Source organism: Micromys minutus, assembly GCF_963924665.1.
Source record: "Micromys minutus genome assembly, chromosome: 3".
Taxonomy (NCBI): domain Eukaryota; kingdom Metazoa; phylum Chordata; class Mammalia; order Rodentia; family Muridae; genus Micromys; species Micromys minutus.
In genome coordinates this window covers 37,676,805-37,697,804 of record NC_137972.1, presented here as the reverse complement: position 1 = coordinate 37,697,804, position 21,000 = coordinate 37,676,805, and the positions used below count along the sequence as shown (strand labels likewise).

General features: G+C 44.3%; 1 protein-coding gene across 14 annotated transcripts in view; it reads left to right on the top strand.

The window, feature by feature from the left end:
* The window catches only part of ITPR1 (inositol 1,4,5-trisphosphate receptor type 1), a 313,259-nt gene that overhangs the window by 153,195 nt on the left and 139,064 nt on the right, over positions 1-21,000 (top strand). For 8 of the 14 annotated variants that reach the window (XM_080913791.1, XM_080913797.1, XM_080913800.1 and 5 more), the window contains 18 exons: positions 1,318-1,476; positions 2,284-2,456; positions 3,504-3,623; positions 4,801-4,995; positions 6,157-6,408; positions 6,927-7,068; positions 7,902-8,082; positions 9,064-9,251; positions 11,549-11,687; positions 12,319-12,373; positions 13,710-13,875; positions 14,066-14,236; positions 14,634-14,699; positions 15,303-15,440; positions 16,133-16,258; positions 16,692-16,892; positions 18,743-18,994; positions 20,824-20,949. In XM_080913791.1, the coding sequence (XP_080769917.1) occupies positions 1,318-1,476; positions 2,284-2,456; positions 3,504-3,623; positions 4,801-4,995; positions 6,157-6,408; positions 6,927-7,068; positions 7,902-8,082; positions 9,064-9,251; positions 11,549-11,687; positions 12,319-12,373; positions 13,710-13,875; positions 14,066-14,236; positions 14,634-14,699; positions 15,303-15,440; positions 16,133-16,258; positions 16,692-16,892; positions 18,743-18,994; positions 20,824-20,949 (2,850 nt within the window). The remainder of the gene's footprint in view (positions 1-1,317; positions 1,477-2,283; positions 2,457-3,503; positions 3,624-4,800; positions 4,996-6,156; positions 6,409-6,926; positions 7,069-7,901; positions 8,083-9,063; positions 9,252-11,548; positions 11,688-12,318; positions 12,374-13,709; positions 13,876-14,065; positions 14,237-14,633; positions 14,700-15,302; positions 15,441-16,132; positions 16,259-16,691; positions 16,893-18,742; positions 18,995-20,823; positions 20,950-21,000) is intronic. The other 6 variants (XM_080913792.1, XM_080913793.1, XM_080913799.1 and 3 more) reach the window with 1 other exon arrangement.

Sequence of the window (21,000 nt, the reverse complement as noted above, 5' to 3'; positions counted from 1 at the left end):
TTCAGCTATGAATCCACAGTGGCTAGGACTCAGATCTCACTGCCGTGTCAGGAAGCCTACCTTTCACCCTGAGCTTTTGGGGTCTTTAAGATTCTGAATATGAACAGTATTAGCTTCAATAAGTGTACAATTGGAAGGAGAAGCATGACAAATCCAGGTGGAGGGTACACTCTGAGCACACACCATGTGCTCTCTAAAGCTGTGGGACATTTGCTTCGTTACTCCTAGGAACGTTCTGGTGACCAAAATGACAGAGACAAATTCCAAAGCCTCGTGGTTCTCCATGAGAATTTGGCATGTGGAGATCCTTCTTCCTGTTGGGCTGTGATAGACAAAATTCATATTTCAACAAGGTTTGAAGTCCAAGAATGAATCACAGCCAGATGTTTTATGTGTTGAAAGCCAGAACAGAATTCTTGCTCAATGCCCATGTCATTTCCATACTAGCCATCCTTTGAGGGGTTAACAGTGTTGGTCACTTCCATATGGAGCTGTACTTCTGATGTTTACAAGTGCTATCTGCTTTTAATCCTTAGACAACTTAAGGATTTTAGATACTATGCCTTGTGTTCTTGCCTCGAGAGAACATGTTTACTTTGGACATGACCTGCACTCTTACCCAGTGTTCCTGAGATCCAGTTAATCTGGTTGATGGCAAAGAATTGCATTCATTTTGGTTTTACTAGGATCGTAGTCCAGGAGGCATCAAATCCAGCAGCCCTCTGAGAGCACTGTCAAGTTTTTCGAGATGATAGCTATTTATATGGCTTAATCCGCAAGCTGGCTGGCTAATTGCATCCTGTTCGTGAAGACTTGTGGCTGGTGTGGCCAAGGTCACATTGCCTTACAGGAAAAGGGTTGGATAGTCTCGGGAAACTAGGCAGATAGTTCTCAAACTGTTACAAAACGTACTAAATCTCCTCCCAGGAGTTACAAGCCAGCTCAGTGGTTGAGGTCAGCCTATACCTGTGTGTGCATGCAAAACCAGCTGAGTTCAAAAGGCCAACTGTGGACATGTGCGAAGCCTTAACAAGTCCTCACAAGTTCAGTTTTAGTGCCCGGATCATTGCTAATCTTTTGATTTTTGTCCCTAGCAGAAGTGTGATTTCAACCTCAATCCTTCCCTGCCTGCACTCTGCTAAAGAAAAAATGTTCTGTTGTGTGTATGGGCACAGATAAATGAGTGGGTGGTGCTTTTGGATAGAGAAACCTTTTCTTACAATCCTTGCTAGCTCTTTAGTTGTGGTCCTTCCTGGAAAGAGAGTTAGAGGTTGAAACACGCAGTGATGACTGCCTGCTCTTTCTTTTTACAAACAGATCTTCAAGCTGTTGCAGGCCCCCTTCACGGACTGCGGGGATGGCCCGATGCTTCGTCTGGAGGAGCTGGGGGACCAGCGCCATGCTCCTTTCAGACATATTTGCCGACTCTGCTACAGGGTCCTGAGACACTCACAACAAGACTACAGGAAGAACCAGGTGGGGATTAAGATGGACAGGAATGATTGTTGGTTTCCTCCCTGAAGTTCACACGCCTTACTCATGAGTTTTACCTGTTAACATACCTTTGCATCTGATGGACGGAGAATAGACCACTGTTAGATTTGCTCATAGAAAGGAAAGAGATGGTTGTCAAGCCAGGGAAGAACATGTATTCCAGAATCCCTGAGAAAGATACTGGAGAAGCATCACACAGCACCTTATAAATACATGTAATTTTTTTTAGATGTCAATTTTAAAAAATAAGAAATTTAAAAGCCACTTAGAAATCCCTCTTGTGAACACATTTCAATGAGATTTCTATTTTTGAGATTGATGTTAGGTTTGCAGTATATGTGGCGTATATGTGTGTTTGGTATACGTTTGTCCAGTATGTGTGCATGTATGTGTAGGTGTACACATGCGTGTGGGGTCAGGGGAGGACATAAGGTGCCCTGCTCTACCACCCTCTTGCTTGTTGCTCTGAGACAGGGTCTCTCACTGAACCTCGAGCTATGCTGGGAGCTGCTTCCAACCCTATTTTAAAAATACACCAGTAGATTAAAACTGATGTTGTACATTGAAAATACCCGAATGTAGATTGTAAGGCTTTCCTTGCAGACATTGTGTGGTGGGTTTAGCACAGGCTGCAGGATCTTAGCCCCATTGTCCTGAGGTAGAAGGCTGAAGACACCCTTCGCCTGCTGAGCCCCAGTTCCTTCGCTTTGCTGCTAGTTTTTCTCACGCTCAACTTAATCACACTATCTTTTCACCTCTCCTGTTGATTTGTGTTTCTTTCCCTAAAAGGAGTACATAGCCAAGCAGTTTGGCTTCATGCAGAAGCAGATTGGCTATGATGTGCTGGCTGAAGACACCATCACTGCCCTGCTCCACAACAACCGGAAGCTCCTGGAAAAGCACATCACCGCCGCAGAGATTGACACATTTGTCAGCCTTGTGCGAAAGAACAGAGAGCCCAGGTGAGGCACCAGTGGGCACTCAACAGGAGGCCTCTGTGCATCTAAATGTGGGACGGTAGCTGTTCCTGCCCTTGTGTACTAGGCTTGCTGTCCTAAGGACTGGCCGCAGCCAGTTTCCAGTGGCCCTGTGATGTGTACAGCAGGTCCTTGGTACTGGACCCGACTGCTGCGGCCTCAGCTTTAGTGTTTACCGGCCGCTCATCTCTCCTTTCTGCCCAACTTTAATTCTCCCGTTTGCTAAATGAGCAGGGGTGAATACCTGTGAGCTGCCAATCACATGACACACGGTAAAGGGCATTTGTATTTCTCACTCACTGTTTAGGCCTTAGGCTTTACTCTCCTGCCCATATTGTCACCATGTCCTCTGTTGTGTTCGTTTGTCTCCGGGATGCTTTCCTGCATCCGAGGGCATTCCTCCCACCCTCTGATACCACAGATCTGCCCCATTCCTTTTCTACCCCCTTTCTTCTCCTTGAGATTTTAGGAGTACAGTGGCATCAGTCATCCGTGCTGCTACAAACGTGGCCACTGCTTCCTCTCCGCAGCATCTCCTGAAGATCATTGTGAAGCTTCACATTTAATCCTCAGGCAATGCCTTAGAAAACATACTATGTCTCTCCCGACTGACAAGGAAACTGGCGTAAGCCAGGTTACGAATATCTCCTCTGCAGTGGGGTGCAGCAAGCTTGTCACAGGCAGCTTCAGGCATCAACAGGCTGGCTCTTCTGGTCCCAGTGCTTTCGCTGTCTGTCTTCTGAGAATTTCTTCTTCCTGCTCCTCCTCTGAGTCCTTATTTTTCTTCTGCTTGACTCTTTTTTTTTTCTTTTCTTTTCTTTTCTTTCCTCTTCTTCTTCTTCTTCTTTTTTTTTTTTCCGCTTTCTTCTTTTTCATCTACCATACCAACCTTCTTGTAGTCACTGCCATGAAAATCTGAAGAATGCCTAACTTCTCTTGAGAAAGCAGTGTAGAACTTGTCTATGCACAGAAGAGTCAGGCTCCCTTTGCTTGGTTTATTCATAATATCCTGCTTGCTTTCTTTCTGGTTAGGTTCTTGGATTACCTCTCTGACCTCTGTGTATCCATGAACAAGTCAATCCCTGTGACCCAGGAGCTCATTTGTAAAGCTGTGCTGAATCCTACCAATGCTGACATCCTGATTGAGACCAAGTGAGTGCCATCTAGGGACATTTACTAACCATGAGAGACATTTAATATGAAACGGATCTATATGCTCATAGGGGAATAAACCTAGCTCTTTTTTCTCTGCAGAGCTAGTCTAATGTTGGTTTTGGTAGCATTTCATTTTTGTTTTACAGTCCTTGTTCAAAAGAACTATTGAACTTGCATTTAGCTCGTTTTTGATGTGACCCTCTGTGCAGAAGGTCATTTATTCTGTATTCTCTAAAATCGTATAAACTCATCAGGGAACATTAGACACACAGTTTAAAGAGTTGATGAACCACGAAGTTCTATCATTCATTAAAAAGTAAAGGATGCCAGCAAATTTCAGTGTGTGTATTAATTCAGTGTTGGGAGGAGTTGTAAATTGTCATTGTTCAAAGGTGTGATGGACTCACGGCGAGGTGGCTCTGAGAGTAGAGGCAACTGTTGCTGAGCCTGACAGCCTAGTTCAATTCCCTGGAAACTCGTGGAGTGGGGAGAGAACTTATTCCCACAAGTTGTCCTCCAATGTCTACATATCCATTGTAGCACACAAGAAATAAAAATGTAGCAAAAGTGTTTAAGTTGTGCTAGTGTATATTACTTATGATTATTATAAGTACTATATTCTAGTTATGGTGAATAATTATAGTTATTATTATTACGATTTTGGTAATAGTAGTCATTAACTTTTAGTAAAGGAACATTTTCTCTGGTGACTAAACTGAAGCAGTGTAGGCAGCATTTAGAAGAGTTAAGGTATAATCTAGTGGTGTGGTTTTTTTTTCTTAGTTATAACTTAATTTGGGGACTTGTGTTAATGCAAAGTGCCTCAACCTTGTCACTGTGACATTTTGGGCTAGATGACTTCATGGCAGAAAATGTCCTGTCACTGTAGAATATTTAGCAAAAGTGTCCCTAGATTGTGGCTACACAATCAGAGTAGCATCATTGTGACAACCAAAGTGTTCCAGATGCTGCCGAATGTCTGCTGTGAGGAGAGGGGGTGCTAGCTGAGAATCCCCAAGTTAAAGCACACGGAGACCACAGATTCTCTGTGGCTCTGCCACTGGGACAGGGAAGGAGCAAAATGGCTTTCTGGGTGTCTCTGGGCTTGGAAAGGAAGCAAGGCTTCGAAGGACTTCATCAAACCTGAGCTCTGCCTCCGATGCTTTCTTCACAGGTTGGTTCTTTCTCGTTTTGAGTTTGAAGGTGTTTCCACTGGAGAGAATGCCCTGGAAGCCGGGGAAGATGAGGAAGAGGTGTGGCTGTTCTGGAGGGACAGCAACAAAGAAATCCGTAGTAAGAGTGTTAGGGAATTGGCACAAGACGCTAAAGAGGGGCAGAAGGAAGACAGGGACATCCTCAGCTACTACAGGTGAGTGGAAGGCATGCTGAGCTTGCGCTACAAGGCTTCAGAGCAGTGGTACCTGAGCATATGGTTTTCCTGTTAGTCACTCTAAGGCAGTGGTTCTCAACCTGTGGGGGTCAAAACCCTTTCCCAGGGTCACTTCAGACCATGGAACACACACTGCAATTCATAACAGTAACAAAATTATAGTTATGAAGTAGCAACAAAGGTAATTTCGTGGTTGGGGTCACCACAGCATGAGGAGCTGTTTGAACGGGTTGGAGCATTAGGAAGGTTGAGAACCACCGCTCTGAGAAGCAGTGTGGTGTCCTGCAGTCAAACATGTGCTCCGTGATGATTACGCAGAAGATGCCATGGGCTCAGAGTCCGTGGTTGTCATTGTGTGTCCATGTCATAGGAAGGACAAGAACATGTGTCCGCCTTTGTCACACCTGACCCATCCACAGCACAGCCTGTACACAGTGCAGGCAGCAGCAGCAGGCTGTGGGGCCCTGCAGCATCTGCTCAGACACTGACCTCGTTGCGTAACTAGCCTTTTTGCTTTGGCTGAATTTGGCTTTATGCTTATCTTTAAAATAGGGATAATAGTGCCAGCCTTCCAGAACATTTACAGAAACAGAAAATGTCTCTCCATATGCATATGCGCACGTGTTTTTACAATCTATTTATCTGTGTTTGTGTATGCAAATCTGTGATAAAAAGCAGGGGTTTGCATTAATACAGGCCATGTAGCCCTAGTCTAAAAATTCTTAAATTGAAATATAGAACTAGTGAAGCATAAATGAAATACAGGGGGTGCAGAGAAAAAGTGGGGAGGCAGAAAGATAATCATTTCAGGCTTTGTCATTTTTCTCTACCTTATAAGATAAAGATGATAAATCTAATTCACCATGAGTGACATGATTACTGGTGTGTGTGTGTGTGTGTGTGTGTGTGTGTGTGTGTGTGTGAAGTAGACGGTTAGACAGATGTGTGACATGTGATGCTGACCCTTACTCTGCATACTATGACCTTTTCTTCCATATACTTAGTCCAGAGTCACAACATTTTGTGCACAACAATCATTTAGGGATCTTGGTATATAAGTTTGATGGTCATATGTCACTAATATAAACCATGAACAGTAAGTGATTTCTCGAGCGTGAGCCTTCTATTGGTTTTCTTCAGGTATCAGCTGAACCTCTTTGCAAGGATGTGTCTGGACCGCCAGTACCTGGCCATCAATGAAATATCTGGGCAACTGGATGTTGATCTCATTCTCCGCTGCATGTCTGATGAGAACCTCCCCTATGACCTCAGGGCATCCTTTTGCCGCCTCATGCTTCACATGCATGTGGACCGAGATCCCCAGGAGCAGGTGACCCCTGTGAAATATGCCCGTCTGTGGTCAGAAATTCCCTCCGAGATCGCCATTGATGAGTAAGCTTGGGTCCACTTCCCTGAACACATCTTACGTCACTTCAAAACCCCATTATTCTGATGTTCTGGGCAGCAGCAGAGAAGCCACATAGGTGACCTTGTGAAATCATAAGAGAAAGAACTTTTTCCCCCTTCAGTATTTAAATAGAATTGTGTAGCTAGCAAATATTGTTTAATTCCTTAAGAAAATGGGATGCCAGTATGCATTTTACTATCTCTTGTTTATCCCTTCCCTTTTGCAAATATTTAAATGTGTACTGTGTCCCAAGATTGGGAAGACTCCAGAGAACTACCTCTACTATAGTGGAGAAAGGCAGATAGTAAACCTGATGAGGGATGAAAGTAGATTTGTAAGCATACTTGCTAAGGAAGGTAGAAGTCTGGTTCAGGTTAGGGGATGCTCTCTTTTGAAGGCTAAGCAGCCTAAAAGAGATTGGCTGGGAAGAACCTGACATTCCCCCACTCCCACCCCTGTCTCTCTCTGTCTCTCCCTCCCCCTCCCCTTCTCTTCCTCTCAGCTATGACAGCAGTGGAGCATCCAAGGATGAAATTAAGGAGAGGTTTTCTCAGACCATGGAGTTTGTGGAGGAATACCTCAGAGATGTAGTTTGTCAAAGATTCCCCTTCTCTGATAAGGAGAAAAATAAGCTCACATTTGAGGTAAGGCATGGTGAAATGCTCTCTGAAATTTTGTTATCAGTTGTCTGTGTGTATGAGTGAGTGAAGTAGAAAATATTTTAATCCTAATCCTTGGCGATGGGTCACAATGCTCTTGTTTTGAAACATCAATGTAATTTGGATCAGATTTGTTCCAACAAAATAGAAGAGTTACCAGTCACACAGACTCATAGAAATGCAGAAGGCAAGCAGTGTGAAGTGGGAGAGTGTCACAGGTACTAGGGAAGAAAGCCCATGCTTGGGATGGTCCTGGCCACGGGTACTAGGGAAGAAAGCCCATGCTTGGGATGGTCCTGGTCACGGGTACTAGGGAAGAAAGCCCATGCTTGGGATGGTCCTGGCCACGGGTACTAGGGAAGAAAGCCCATGCTTGGGATGGTCCTGGCCACGGGTACTAGGGAAGAAAGCCCATGCTTGGTCTCATCATCTCATCTGATGAAGACATAAATTTCTGTTACTTTTGCATTGAGCCATTTCCAAGATCACTATCAATCTTTAGGCACAATATTTTGGAGACCCGCAGTGTCCTTATCTGTTTTCCTACTGGTTATGATCTGGTATATTCTTGGTAAGTTAGAATACCAGTTGATTAGGCCCATTACTTTAGGATCTAGTCATCAAGGTGGATAGATAGTTTTCATTTCTTAGTTTTCTTCCTTGTGAAACAAAATTTTATCAGAAACAGAAATCCAGATGTATGCCTTCTCAGACTGTAAGGAAGGGCACAGTCTGCCGTGATTATCTAGTGAGCATTAAGTGGAACAGGAGGACAGAGGTCACTGAATACTAATTTCTTCTTCTTTTAATTGCACTAGGTTGTGAACTTAGCCAGGAATCTCATATACTTTGGTTTCTACAACTTTTCTGACCTTCTCCGACTAACCAAGATCCTCTTGGCGATCTTGGACTGTGTCCATGTGACTACTATCTTCCCCATTAGCAAGATGACCAAAGGAGAAGAGAATAAAGGTAACAATGATGAGGAGAAGCTGAAGAGTGAGTATCTGAAGTGTCTGTGCTGACAGATGCCCTCCAGCCTGTGTTGTCTCATTCATGCCATGTTTTACTTACCATGTGACATCCTGTCCCATCCTGTTCATTATCACCATTGGAGAATACCAATAGAAGTAAAGTCTGGAAGACTTCCATTAAGTCCAGTGCCCATTGCTGATGGTCGTTCTCAGCAATTCACTCTTCCCTTTGCATCTGTCTAGTGCCCTTCCGTGTGTCCTGCTGAATAGTTTGAAAGTTACCTTGTGCTTTGACGGTTTGACCCCCAAAGCCTATGCCCTGCCATCTGTTCTTTATGTGTCTGAGACACTTGAGGATGGTACTCCTATATAATGAACTAAAGTGCAAGCCTGTGTCTTGATACTCCTTCTCACTTGTGAATAGGAAAATCCTGGTTTATATGTTTATTTCTTGCTGTCTTTGGGGGTCAGCATAGGCATATAATAATCATGTCATATGCTGAGCTGGTTTTCTTTCACTAGGATGGAAAAGGCATGACTTAGTTCTCCTTTGTTGCCAAGTACTGTGTGATGTCATTTTGCACGCATTACACCATTGAGTTCTGTCCTAGAGCTCTTTTTCTGTGTGAGGACACCGAGACTCTGGAGTGGTGTACCACATGTAAGGCCAAGCAGCTTTTGTTAGAAGCGGCCGTATTTTCTGCTAACTTACATTTATATTCTGTGTACAATAACAAGCACATGTCACTGGTGCTGAGTCAAATCTGGTGATGAAATTAGCATAGAAACAACAGCCCGCTGGAGATGGTAAAACCATGGTGTTCTGCTAATCTCCAAAGTCTTAAATTTGTAATGCGTGTTAACTTGTTTGGGTTCCTTGGGTGGAGAGAATTATCTGAACAGGGGTGTGTTAAATAGTTTGCCATAAAAAGCTCATACCCCTAAACAGATTCTTCAGGCTCTCTGCAAAGATGTCATGACCATGGTCTGACTTGGCCTTTTCTAGGCAGTAACGTGATGAGATCTATCCATGGAGTTGGGGAGCTCATGACCCAGGTGGTGCTTCGGGGAGGAGGCTTTTTGCCCATGACTCCCATGGCTGCCGCCCCTGAAGGAAATGTGAAGCAGGCAGAGCCAGAGAAAGAGGACATAATGGTCATGGACACCAAGCTAAAGATCATTGAAATACTCCAGGTATGGCGCGGGGACAAGACACTCACAAGTTCTCTGGTTTATAGCTCCCTCTCAGTTCTGGTAGGGGCCAAGGTGTTCTGGGGAAAAAATAGCAAAATTGTTATCTCATTCCTATGTGTCATTTCGGAATTGCTCCTTTTAATTCCTTGTTGCCATTTCCTACCCTTCCCCGTCATGGCTTTGTCTGTTCTGCTCTCTCACAACTTCTTCAGTTACCTTAACTTTACATCACAGCCACTCTTTCTTTCTCTGCTTAGGCCTTTGCCTAGCGTTCACTCACTGTGCCCAGGATCGCTCCAGGACTCCATCAGCATTGCAAAGCCTTCCTCTTCCTTCTTTTCTTTCTCTTCTTCTCCCCCCCCCTTCCCCTTCCTCTCCCTCCTCCTCATCTATTTTGTACCCTTTTCATCCACTTATCTACTTGCTTGTGAGTGTTACTTGATATTAACTCCATGCCAACTCCCTTTTAGCATTTGGGAGCCAACAAGGAACAAAATCCATTAAAGTTCTGATCCTAAAAAGCTTCCTTATGAATAGGCACACTCATCTAAAAATTAGTGCTTAGTTGTTTAAAAAAAAACATAAAGACAGTCAACTGGGAGCTGGAACAATGACTACATGGTTAAAGGAACTTGGATGCTTTTGAGAAGACATGGGTTTGATTCCCAGAACCCATATGCTTGCTTACAACCATCTGTGACTACAGTTCCAGGAAGCTGGAGGGCTTTCTTCAAGCCTCCATGAGCACCAGGAATGCAAGTAGTACAAAAACAAGCATGCAGACAAAAGACCCACACATATGTAATAAAAATTAATCCTTATTTTTGCAAAAGAAGGCTCAGCTGATTTGGAGGATACCATAGGCAAAAATAATGGTTTTTTTATGTTCTTGTTAGAAAAAACCTTTGAAATAAAGGGGTTCCTTCAAACACAGATACTATGAGAGCTACCCATGGCCATACCTCAGAAGTCTTAGGAGTTAGTGAATGCAGAGAGTCTGAAGTGGAGACAAGCTTGGGAACAGCTTATTTTCAAGAGAGAAAGGGAGATGGAAAATCAGCTTGAACCAGTCAATACACATTGCTTCCTCTTTCTCGATTAAACCAACTAAGTGGCAGTTGATATATCATACGTACTATGTGTCTAGTCTTAAAACATGGCTAATGTGATCTTTCTACTGAGGAACATCTTTGGGGTTGAAAATGATATATGTGAAGCAGAAAGAGATCATCATAAGCTGTTGGGAGTTCAGAGATGTAACAAGGCAAGAGTCTCCAACTGACTTTCCCCCTCCACACACAAGGACTTGGCTCGCTCTTAGAATTATTAGTCTGTCTTCTCTAACATGACTGTTTCCATCTGCCATGCCAATTGCTGTAGTCCTACAACTGAAAAAAATACTCAAACAAAAGGAAGCCTTCCTTCCTCACTAATAACTGGTAATCGCCCATCTTCCCACCTTTCTGTGCATCTTCCTAGCCTCCAGCCAGTCATCTGGGTGGCCTTTAAATCTATCTCAACTGACACCTAGAAGTAACACTTATAGTTAGTTGGTTTTGTATAATATGGAAGTTGAGCTTCTGGGAAGACACTGAACCGGATGTTCAACAGTCATTGGGAACAGGGACTAAGAGCTTGGAGACAGGTCAAACATCTGTCTCCATGTGGGATCAGTTACGGCCTGAAATTGGGTAAAGTCACCCGGAGGGCCAAGCAGGAGCTAGGAGAGAGGAAGGGGGGATGTCAGTAGGATGCCTAAATGATGCAGCTGGCTAACTTTCCTTTTGGGTTCTAGCAATAATCCTTTGTAAAGTTTCTGCAGGAGTAGAGGGGTAGAGAATATAGGAAGTTAAAACACAAGCCCAGGGGGCTGTACCTAGCCAGGGGAGACAATCAGAAGTATGAACAAAACTAATTCTCAGAAGTAAAAGCAAAATTTCTGTCAGTTCATTTCAACTCAAACCAGCCAACTTCATCTCCAGTTCGGCCCAGAGCAGGCTTCAGTCTTTGCCGAAATACAGCCCTGGAGGCTTGGGTGGTGCATTATTCTGCGTGTTTCGTTCAGGATGCTGAAGTCTACTCCGGAAGCTAAGGTGTCCTGGGCAGACTGGATGTGCCCCTTAGAAGTCTTTTATTGTTAAAATGACTCTTGAAACCTAAGCCAAATATTTGACTCAGTGCTTAAGGTGATTGATGCAGCTGATACCAGGCCCTGCCAGAGTGCAGCGGCTTGGCAAAGTGTTAAAGACACTATGTTAATGTAACCAGAGTGTTTCCATTTCTACTTGAATCTTTAGTTTATTTTGAATGTGAGATTGGACTATAGGATCTCCTGCCTCCTGTGTATATTTAAGCGGGAGTTTGATGAAAGCAATTCCCAGTCATCAGAAACATCCTCCGGAAACAGCAGCCAAGAAGGGCCAAGTAATGTACCAGGTTAGTGATGGCAGAATGGGATTTCAGCCATAGACTGGGACCTGGGTGTAATGCCACTTGGGGCTCAAAACAGTCTCTTTCAGAAAAATGGGTGAATGAGAAAAATGGGTGAAACGTGACTGCTCTTGAAGATTGCAGTATCTTAAAGACTCTTTGACCAAGAGTATATTGATGAAACAAACAAAAGACATTGCTTCTTGGGGGTACACCTCTAGAGACTGAAGACACCTGAGGTTTATAGTGTTTGGGTTTCCTATAAAGGAACTCAAAACCAACATTGCCAAAATTATTCTCCAAGGAATTTGATTGTCCACCAACAACTTTTGTTCCATATTTGAAGTTCTGCTCAGCCATAGGTAATGGAGAAGGCCAAGGGAAAGATTGTGGTAGAAGTGATTCCCAGACAGCCCAAGGAGGTTTTTGGAGTGGGGCCATCACTCTCTTTTAGTCGGGGGGAAAAAAAAAAAAAAACAGGTTTGAGGGTCATCTGGGCTAGCCTGGCTTCATGGCTTTGTAGGTTATGACGGTCAGATTGAGGGTCGCAGGAAAGCATGCTTTAAAGCACATTAGGATAAGTTCACTGGAAGCAGGTTGTCAGTCCTTGTTAACTCTATGCTCTCTCTCCTTTCAGGTGCTCTTGACTTTGAACACATTGAAGAACAAGCAGAAGGCATCTTTGGAGGAAGGAAAGTGTGATTTCATTGTCTCATTGGGTGGTAGTTCTAGAGTGTGGTAGGCAGCCCGTCTATAATTCTCATAGGTTTTTTCTTGAGCATACTTACTATTCAGCCTTAGGTTCAGGTTCTTGTACTGCTCTGTCTGGAATTACTGAGGCACAGAACTTAGGTGGTAGACAGTGTGTGTGCATTTCCTGCCTAGGACAGAAAAGATTTAGGGGGTGTGTGGGTGGGTGTGTCCTGCCTATGATTAAAAAAAGATTTAAAGTGTCCTAATATGCATATATTTGCAAGGTTATTTTTACATGATGTGGGTCAAAGGAGTAGAGAAGGGGGTTCAAATCAGATAGCGGTTACTAATGTCATTGACTTTGCCCGCTAGTAGCCAGGCTATGCAACAACAGCAAAAATAAATAAATAACAAAGAAAACCCAAAGTAGCAAAAGTTAAAAAGAAACAAACGTATCCTTTAATCATTCGTAACAGGAACTTCTCTTAATATCACAGGCCTTAGTTTGAACATAAAACATTATTAGTATAAACTCACATATCTACAGTAAATAATTAAGAGCACAGTGATCATAACCAGCATACGTGGTTTGACTGTTTATTGCTTCATAACCACGTATCTCCAAAAGTCTTAGGAATTCGGACACCAGAGTATTTCTCTCGGCTCTCTGGGCCGGCCAGAGCCCTGCTGAGCTAGTTCTAATTCTGTTGGGTCTGCCGTGCAACTGTTGTGCCAGAGTAACAGAGACTGGCACACGCTGGCTGTTTTACTCATTCTTCTGGTGCTGAAAAGACATATGCATAGAGCTGAGGTTTCAACCTTGCTCCACACAGTCAGTTTGTGCTTCTTCACAGAACAATGGCTGATCCCCAGAACAAATGTTGCAAGAAGACAAGCCAACAGAAAGCAAGTACTTTCTAGACTGCAGACCAGATATTTTCAAAACTTCTTCTTTTTTTTTTTTTTTTTTTTATTACCAAATGATTTAATGAGTGGTAAGCTACAGCATTTTAAGCAGAAAGCTTAGAAGGAGCACATTTGCTGGTACAGATGCAGGCCAGCGCAAGAATGCTGTAAATGCTGTAAGTTAGGTCCCGAGACTCTTGTAACGTCATTCCTGTTGGCTTAGGGACTTATAATGTAGTAATCATCCCTTTCTCACACTGGAACTGAGGGTAAAGCATGACTGGCTTATAAGAGAAGCTGATGAAAAGTGAGGTTCCCTTGGATGGAGTGGTGTTTGCGCAGTAGTTCAGCTCTGTCGGGGCTCAGATGCATGATCCTGGGACTGTGGTTTGACTTGGTCTCTTTTTCATCTTCCCTGTGTTCCTTTAGTGAGGAGAACACACCTCTGGACTTGGATGATCATGGTGGCAGAACCTTCCTCAGGGTCCTGCTCCACTTGACAATGCATGACTACCCACCTCTGGTGTCTGGGGCCCTGCAGCTCCTCTTTCGGCACTTCAGTCAGAGGCAGGAGGTCCTTCAGGCCTTCAAACAGGTACTTCCTGTGGACCAGCGTGGCCATTGGGTATCAAAAGGCTGTTGTGTGTCTTATGCAATGAAAATGTTCTCTCTCTCTCTCTCTCTCTGTGTGTGTGTGTGTGTGTGTGTGTATGTATGTATGTATGTATGTATGTATGTATGCATATGTTTTAAGGTTCATGCAACTAACATATTGTGTTTTTAAGGTTCAACTGCTGGTTACTAGCCAAGATGTGGACAACTACAAACAGATCAAGCAAGACTTGGACCAGCTAAGGTCCATTGTGGAGAAGTCTGAGCTCTGGGTGTACAAAGGCCAGGGTCCCGATGAGCCTATGGATGGAGCCTCTGGTGAAAATGAGCATAAGAAAACTGAGGTAAGCACAGCCCAAGTTAGGTCTCAAAATGGCTTTCCTGCTTTTTAAAACAGAGCAGCATCCTCTTCTAGTCTCCGATATAAACCTAGATGATAGGATGCTTGCTAAGTAGCCAGGGTAACAGCTATCCTCCTGGGAAATTAGCTATAAAATCAAAGCTTAAGTGTATTTCTGAGCAACTGTGGACCATGTAGAAGAGACTTAGCCGAGGGAAGTGGAAGTGGTTTTCACTCATGAGACTCAGTGGGGAATGGCCTCCTGTGACCACATCTCTCAGTGGTGAAAGTCTTGAGCAGCCCATCTGGCAAACGATTGTGTATGCTTTCTTAAAGGGTGATGCTCACCCAACAGTAGACCACAGGAGACACCTACTGCATGTGTTCTTTTTGGTCCCTAGGAGGGGACTAACAAGCCGCTGAAGCACGAAAGCACCAGCAGCTACAACTACCGAGTGGTGAAAGAGGTGAGCCGCCCCTGCCGCCCTTCCTGATTCCCAAGTTGGAGGAACAACAGCTCTTTGTCCGTGTGTAAAATTTGACCCAGGAAAGAAGAAGGTAGCTCCCTTAGGTTGCATGCTCGGGGTTCAGCCTCAGGTCTGAGTTTAAAACCCAGCTCTGCTATGTATTATCTGAGTGTTCTCACTCACCTTTTGTAGACATTGTTCTTTTTTTCTTTTTTTTTTAAATAGGAACTACATAATTCTCAGCTTTTGAAGTGGATCAAAGATTCATTCATATAACCACTAAGGGTTTAAATCCATTCTTGGCTTTAGAAATCTCTGCATATAGTTTAGGCTTAGAAGCTTTGTGGTTTTACCCCAGGAAAGCCATCCTAAGGCCTCGGCAGCTGTTGTCTGCCAGATCACTTAAGTGACCCTTGAACCCATCTCACTGGCCACTGAAACCTGGATGTGCCACACTTTTCTTATATACATTAGATTTTGTACTATCAGCATAGGTACTACGTACCAGAGGAATGCCGCTGTCCTAAGTTGTGAGTGTATTCTGACTCCTCTCCTCACACTACAATTCGTGGGGAGTTTTTGTGATTGGTTTCTTTCTCTCAGATTCTGATTCGACTTAGCAAGCTCTGTGTGCAAGAGAGCGCGTCGGTGAGGAAGAGCAGGAAGCAGCAGCAGCGGCTGCTGAGGAACATGGGTGCACATGCTGTGGTGCTGGAGCTGCTGCAGATCCCCTACGAGAAGGTGAGCGAGGGGCTTGCACCCAGAGTGCTGTTCTCCAGGGTGGGCTGGATCCCCACACCACATTCTTCACAGTTGGACGAAGTGGGTGAGGGCCAGTGATGTTCTTGTGACCTACAGCAAGTTCAGATATTTTATATGAGACAGATCATCACTCTCCAAAAAGGTCTTGTTCGCCTGTCACACCCGACCATTGGGGACCACTGTATCTACACCAGAGGTTACATATTAGCTGCTGTTACCACCTTTGCCTGAAACACGACTAAAAGGAGGTAATCTCCACAAGTCACTGGAGGCAAGTGGAACTTGCTCTAGTTCTTAACAGTGCCCTATCATCTGAGTATATATTTAGACCAAGTCCCCAAGCACCATGATCTTCCATTTTGTTGTTGTTGTTGTTGTTGTTGTTGTTGTTATGATTGTTGTTTTGGTTGTTTACTTTCAAGAGATCATATTTTAGAAGTCAAATTTTTCTTATGTAAAATCTTTGTGTTTGTGTTAGTGGCCAATGGGAAAGAATTTCTTTTTATTCACAAGGCATTTCTTTCTGGCTAATTGTCAGGGGGGGTTGACAAGCACCTTACTCTACCATCACTACCTTGGGCTCACACTTCTGAATCCCACCTTGGGAGAGGGTATTAGCATGGAGCAGAAGCTTCACAATAAGTGCTTTTCCTGTCTCTTCTCTCACACAGGCCGAAGACACCAAGATGCAGGAGATCATGAGGCTGGCTCATGAATTTTTGCAGAATTTCTGCGCAGGCAACCAGCAGAATCAAGCTTTGCTGCATAAACACATAAACCTGTTTCTCAACCCAGGGGTGAGATGGGAAGCCTCTGGAGAGATGGCTCAGTGGCTAGGAGCATACATTGCTCTTGTAAAAGACTAGGGTTCAGTTTCTAGCACCCATGTGGTGGTTCACAGCTACTCATAGCTCTAGTTCCAGAGGATCTGACACCCTCTCATCCACCAGGTACACTCGGGGTGTACATATATGCACACAGACAAAACACTTATACACATACATCTAGAACAGTGATTCTGAACTGTAAAGTATGCGGTAAAGCACACAGAAGGCCTTTTCAAAAGCTATTTGGCAGTATCTCCTAGAAACAAGGAGTTTGCTTTAAAGGGGTCATGTGAAGCAAGAATTAGAAGCATGCTCAGATGTAGGAATGCTGCTGGGTTCTAGTAACCAGTTTATCATTAGCCTGGCCTCCTCCTGATGGTGCTCTGTTCTTGTCGTGTGCCAGATCCTGGAGGCAGTGACCATGCAGCACATCTTCATGAACAACTTCCAGCTCTGCAGTGAGATCAACGAGAGAGTGGTCCAGCACTTTGTCCACTGCATAGAGACCCACGGTCGAAATGTCCAGTACATCAAGTTCCTCCAGACGATTGTCAAGGCAGAAGGCAAATTTATTAAGAAGTGCCAAGACATGGTCATGGCCGAGGTGACAACCACGTATTTGTATCTACCTCCATCTGGTATTCTGTAAAGACTTAAGTTAGTCTTCTCTGTGTGATCTGGCACCCTGAGGAGGAGCAATACAGAAGGAAAGGTTGTGCTTGTATATGCACTTAGTTCCATAGCCGTGGCTTAGGCAGTAGTCTCCTCTGATTCTTGGTAGCAGTAAGTCTGTTACTGGTAAGGCAGTTTGGGTTGGACTCTTCAGACAGAAAAGGAAAAATGATAGAACAACATCTCTGTGTAGATTCAATGTGAGGGGGAGCAATGAGCCATAGCAGCTTCTCCTGTAGGAGTTGGGACTTTTTATCTAACTATTCACCCGATTCATTAGCTTGAACAGTTTTGACTTGGTGTTTCACAAGGAGCCATCTGGTCTGCAAGGTGGAGGCAAAAGTTTCACTTGGGTCTTTGCAGAAGTTGGCTCTGTGCGGTGACTGTTGTCTTTGATTAGGAAGGCCCAGCCTACAAGCACAAGGGTAGCTTCCGTGGGACTTGAGTAAGCTGCCCCTGTGCTTGGATTTGCTGTGCGATCCACACCTGTGACTCGAGGGCAGTGGAGTTAGTTCTTCCTCGGGTGCAAATGCTTGCTGTTTTGTTACTGGCTGACCTGCGTTGGCTCTCACGTCTTGACATCTCAGGACTTGTGAGCATTTGTTACATGTGTGTTTTCACTGAGCGTGTGAAAATCACTCATTAAATGAGGTAATGATGACAGGAGTAATAATTAACATCTGCTTGAAGCCTACAGAAGTCTGCACATTGTTCTGAGAAATTTGTAACTGAGTGTTTATTCTCCCCAACAACACTTTTGAGTCAGAGGTCACATTTTGTCCCCATTTTTACTTAGAAACAGAGACAGGAAGAGGTTAGGTAACACAGTAGAGTATTTTTCTTGGGATCTAGACCCTAGATTGAGATTCGTTGTTGTTCAACTCTTATTAATTGTTAGTAAGCAGGGCTCTGTGGGATACACCTCAGTGACCGGCATGCATAAACACAAGGTCCTAGACTCAGTCATTAGTAGTGACAGCCCCCAAAATCCCAGCTCCTGAGCTGAGGACATGTTGGCAGTGAGTAAACGGTATTGACTGAGCTTTTTTGACTTCTTTGCCAGCCCTTTGAAGAAACCTTTGTACTTCATGTTGTGCTAAAATTCTATTGTGCTAAATGTATATTAAAATAAATTTATTTGAGGCCACATCTGAGGAAACAAATTATGCCTTTTCTTTCGCCCTGTTCTGTTTTCTTCTGTCACGTAGCAGGGCCTCACAGCCCAGACTGGTCTGAAATTAAGTATACAATCAAGGCTGGCCTTGAACTCATCATCTTCCTGTCCCAATCTCCTGGGTGCTGGCTTTATAGGCATGCATGACCACACCCAGCTGAAATGACCTGACTTTTTGATGAGGGCTGAAAGGAAAGTATCTTGGTTTTATGTGGCTAACTTACGACCTAAGACAGAAGACACTGAATGGAAGACTTGCATCAGGATGCCTTCTAAAATATGCCAAGATATGCAAATATTTAAGCTAGAAAACCAGCAGCTTGATAGCACAGGCAACGGTCCCTGTTTCCTTTTAATGGTCTGGTGTGCAGACTGGTCCTCGCCTAGTAGATCTGTTAGGGTCACCATGGTTACTTCTGTATCCTTGAGTCACACAATGCTTTTAAGAAAGTTTGGTTGGTCAGTCCAGAAGTAAGTGGGATCTGGATGAGTTTAGTGTTAGGACACAACCTGTGTGGGGATGTAAGTCTCCCTCTGCATGTAGAATTTTGTAAGGCTGCCTCAGTCCTGCAGGCTTGCAGCAACAATGAACACTTTTCTCTGTGTAGCTTGTCAATTCTGGAGAGGACGTCCTGGTGTTCTACAATGACAGAGCCTCTTTCCAGACTCTGATCCAGATGATGCGGTCCGAGCGTGACCGGATGGATGAGAACAGCCCTCTCATGTACCATATCCATCTGGTGGAGCTCTTGGCTGTGTGCACTGAGGGCAAGAATGTGTACACAGAGATCAAGTGCAACTCCTTGCTCCCGCTTGATGACATCGTCCGTGTGGTCACTCATGAAGACTGCATCCCCGAAGTGAGTAGCATGTGGGGCTGAGCAGAGACATGGTGGCTGGCCTGGTGAGCCCTTGGATTTCAGGCCTTTCAGCTCATGGCACAGAAAGATTTAGTGTCACTGGGACAGTGTTTTCCTGGATATTGATTTTGTGTGAAAAGAACACGAGACATGCGAGTCTCTGCTTCCTCACAAAGGGCAGGATAAAAGCCTCAAGGTTGGGGAACAAATTCAGCTCACAGAGGATGTACTCTGAATTGACTAGAAGTGAAGCTAACAGTGGATTATGATATCATCACTGTATAAAGTATAAGTTTAATTCTTTCAAGCAAAAACTCATAGTACAGGAATAATGAGTGACCACTGTACAGAACTGGGGAACTACAGGTAACTATAAGAAATAAAAATGACCTGTAATTGCACTGCCCTCAGAGAGTACCTGCAGACCCAGGTATGGTAGCACATGTCAATTATCCCAGCACCCAAAAGGCAGGAGTAGGAGGAGAGCTATGAATTTGAGGCTAGCCTGGGCTACATAGTAAGTACAGAGATACACACTAAAACCATCCCCAGCAGACAGAAAGAAATCTCTTCACCCATCTTTCTCAGTTCTCTCTGCGTAGCAACTATGTCTTCCTATACACCCCTCCTGTGTTCCTGTCCCCCACTTTCAGCATGGTCCCTGTCAACTTCCCTGGTGCCTGCAGTTACCCCAGGCTATGGACTAATATCTAAAGAGTTGGGCCTTAAGGATAAGAGAGAGCCTGAGGTTTGCCTTTCTGGGTCTGTGTTATCTCACTCCATGTAATACTTTTTAGTTCCCTCCATGAAAATGTTATGACTTCATTCTTCTTTACAGCTGACTAGAATTCCATTGTGTATATATACCACATTTTTATTATCCAGTCAATTGTTTAAAGGCATTTAGGGTGTTTCCATGTTCTAGTATGGGACCATAGGGGACATTTCTACAAGACGTCTTGGTAATGTCTAATTTATTCTGGAAGACTTGCTCTCCTTAACCTCCCCCTCTGGAGCTCTCAGCGCTCCACAGCGTGTTGACACTTGATGTTACCAGGTCTCTTTGTTCCTGCTGGCTCCATGTGCGCAACTCCTAGGGCTTGGTTAATTTACCTACCTCACGCTTCTCTCATTTACACTGGACAGATCAGTAGATGGAGCCACAGAGTCCTGTAGTCATCTATGCCCTCCAAAGCAAGCTCAGACTAGCCCCACTTCCTTCCAGTTCCCTGTGGCTAGATAATCACGGAGTGTTCTCTGCCTCTGTGCTCATTCAAAATAAACAAAACCACGCACGCATGCCTTCTTCTGGCTGGGTGTTTGCACAGAGCTTAGCTGCTCACAGCTCTTTGCTCAAGCTTTGCAGGCATTGGTCCTTCATCATCACCAAGCAATACTTCCTGTGTCCAGAAGGTGATGTTTCTCCAGCCATCACTGGTTTACCGTTATAAAGGGTGCTGCTGTGGGTACTTAGTCATGTTTTGTGTCGACATAGGTCATGCCTTCCCTGCTTCATTCACTGCACACATCTCCCAGCCGGGACCATGTAATAATGGTGCCTTCTTGTGAACAGAAACGGTACAAACTTGAACCTCTCATTTGGTCAGAATCTTTAACCAAACCTTACCTCAAGAGCATAAAGACAGTCTCTCCATAAGGCTTATGCTTGGGGGTTTTGAATTTTATAGCTGTGAACAAAAGGCCACAGAAAAGAAAACCAGCCGAGGTAGTGGAGGAACACTGGGCACCAAGTCTCATTGTGAGGAGGCAGGAGCTCAGGGGCTCCTGGTGTAAGCTGGGTTTTCACAGGAGCTTCTTTCTACCTTCAGGTTAAGATCGCTTACATTAACTTCCTGAATCACTGCTATGTGGATACTGAGGTAGAGATGAAGGAGATTTACACAAGCAACCACATGTGGAAACTGTTTGAGAATTTCCTCGTGGACATCTGCAGGGTAAGCCGTGTGTGTGTGTGTGTGTGTGTGTGTGTGTGTGTGTGTGTGTGT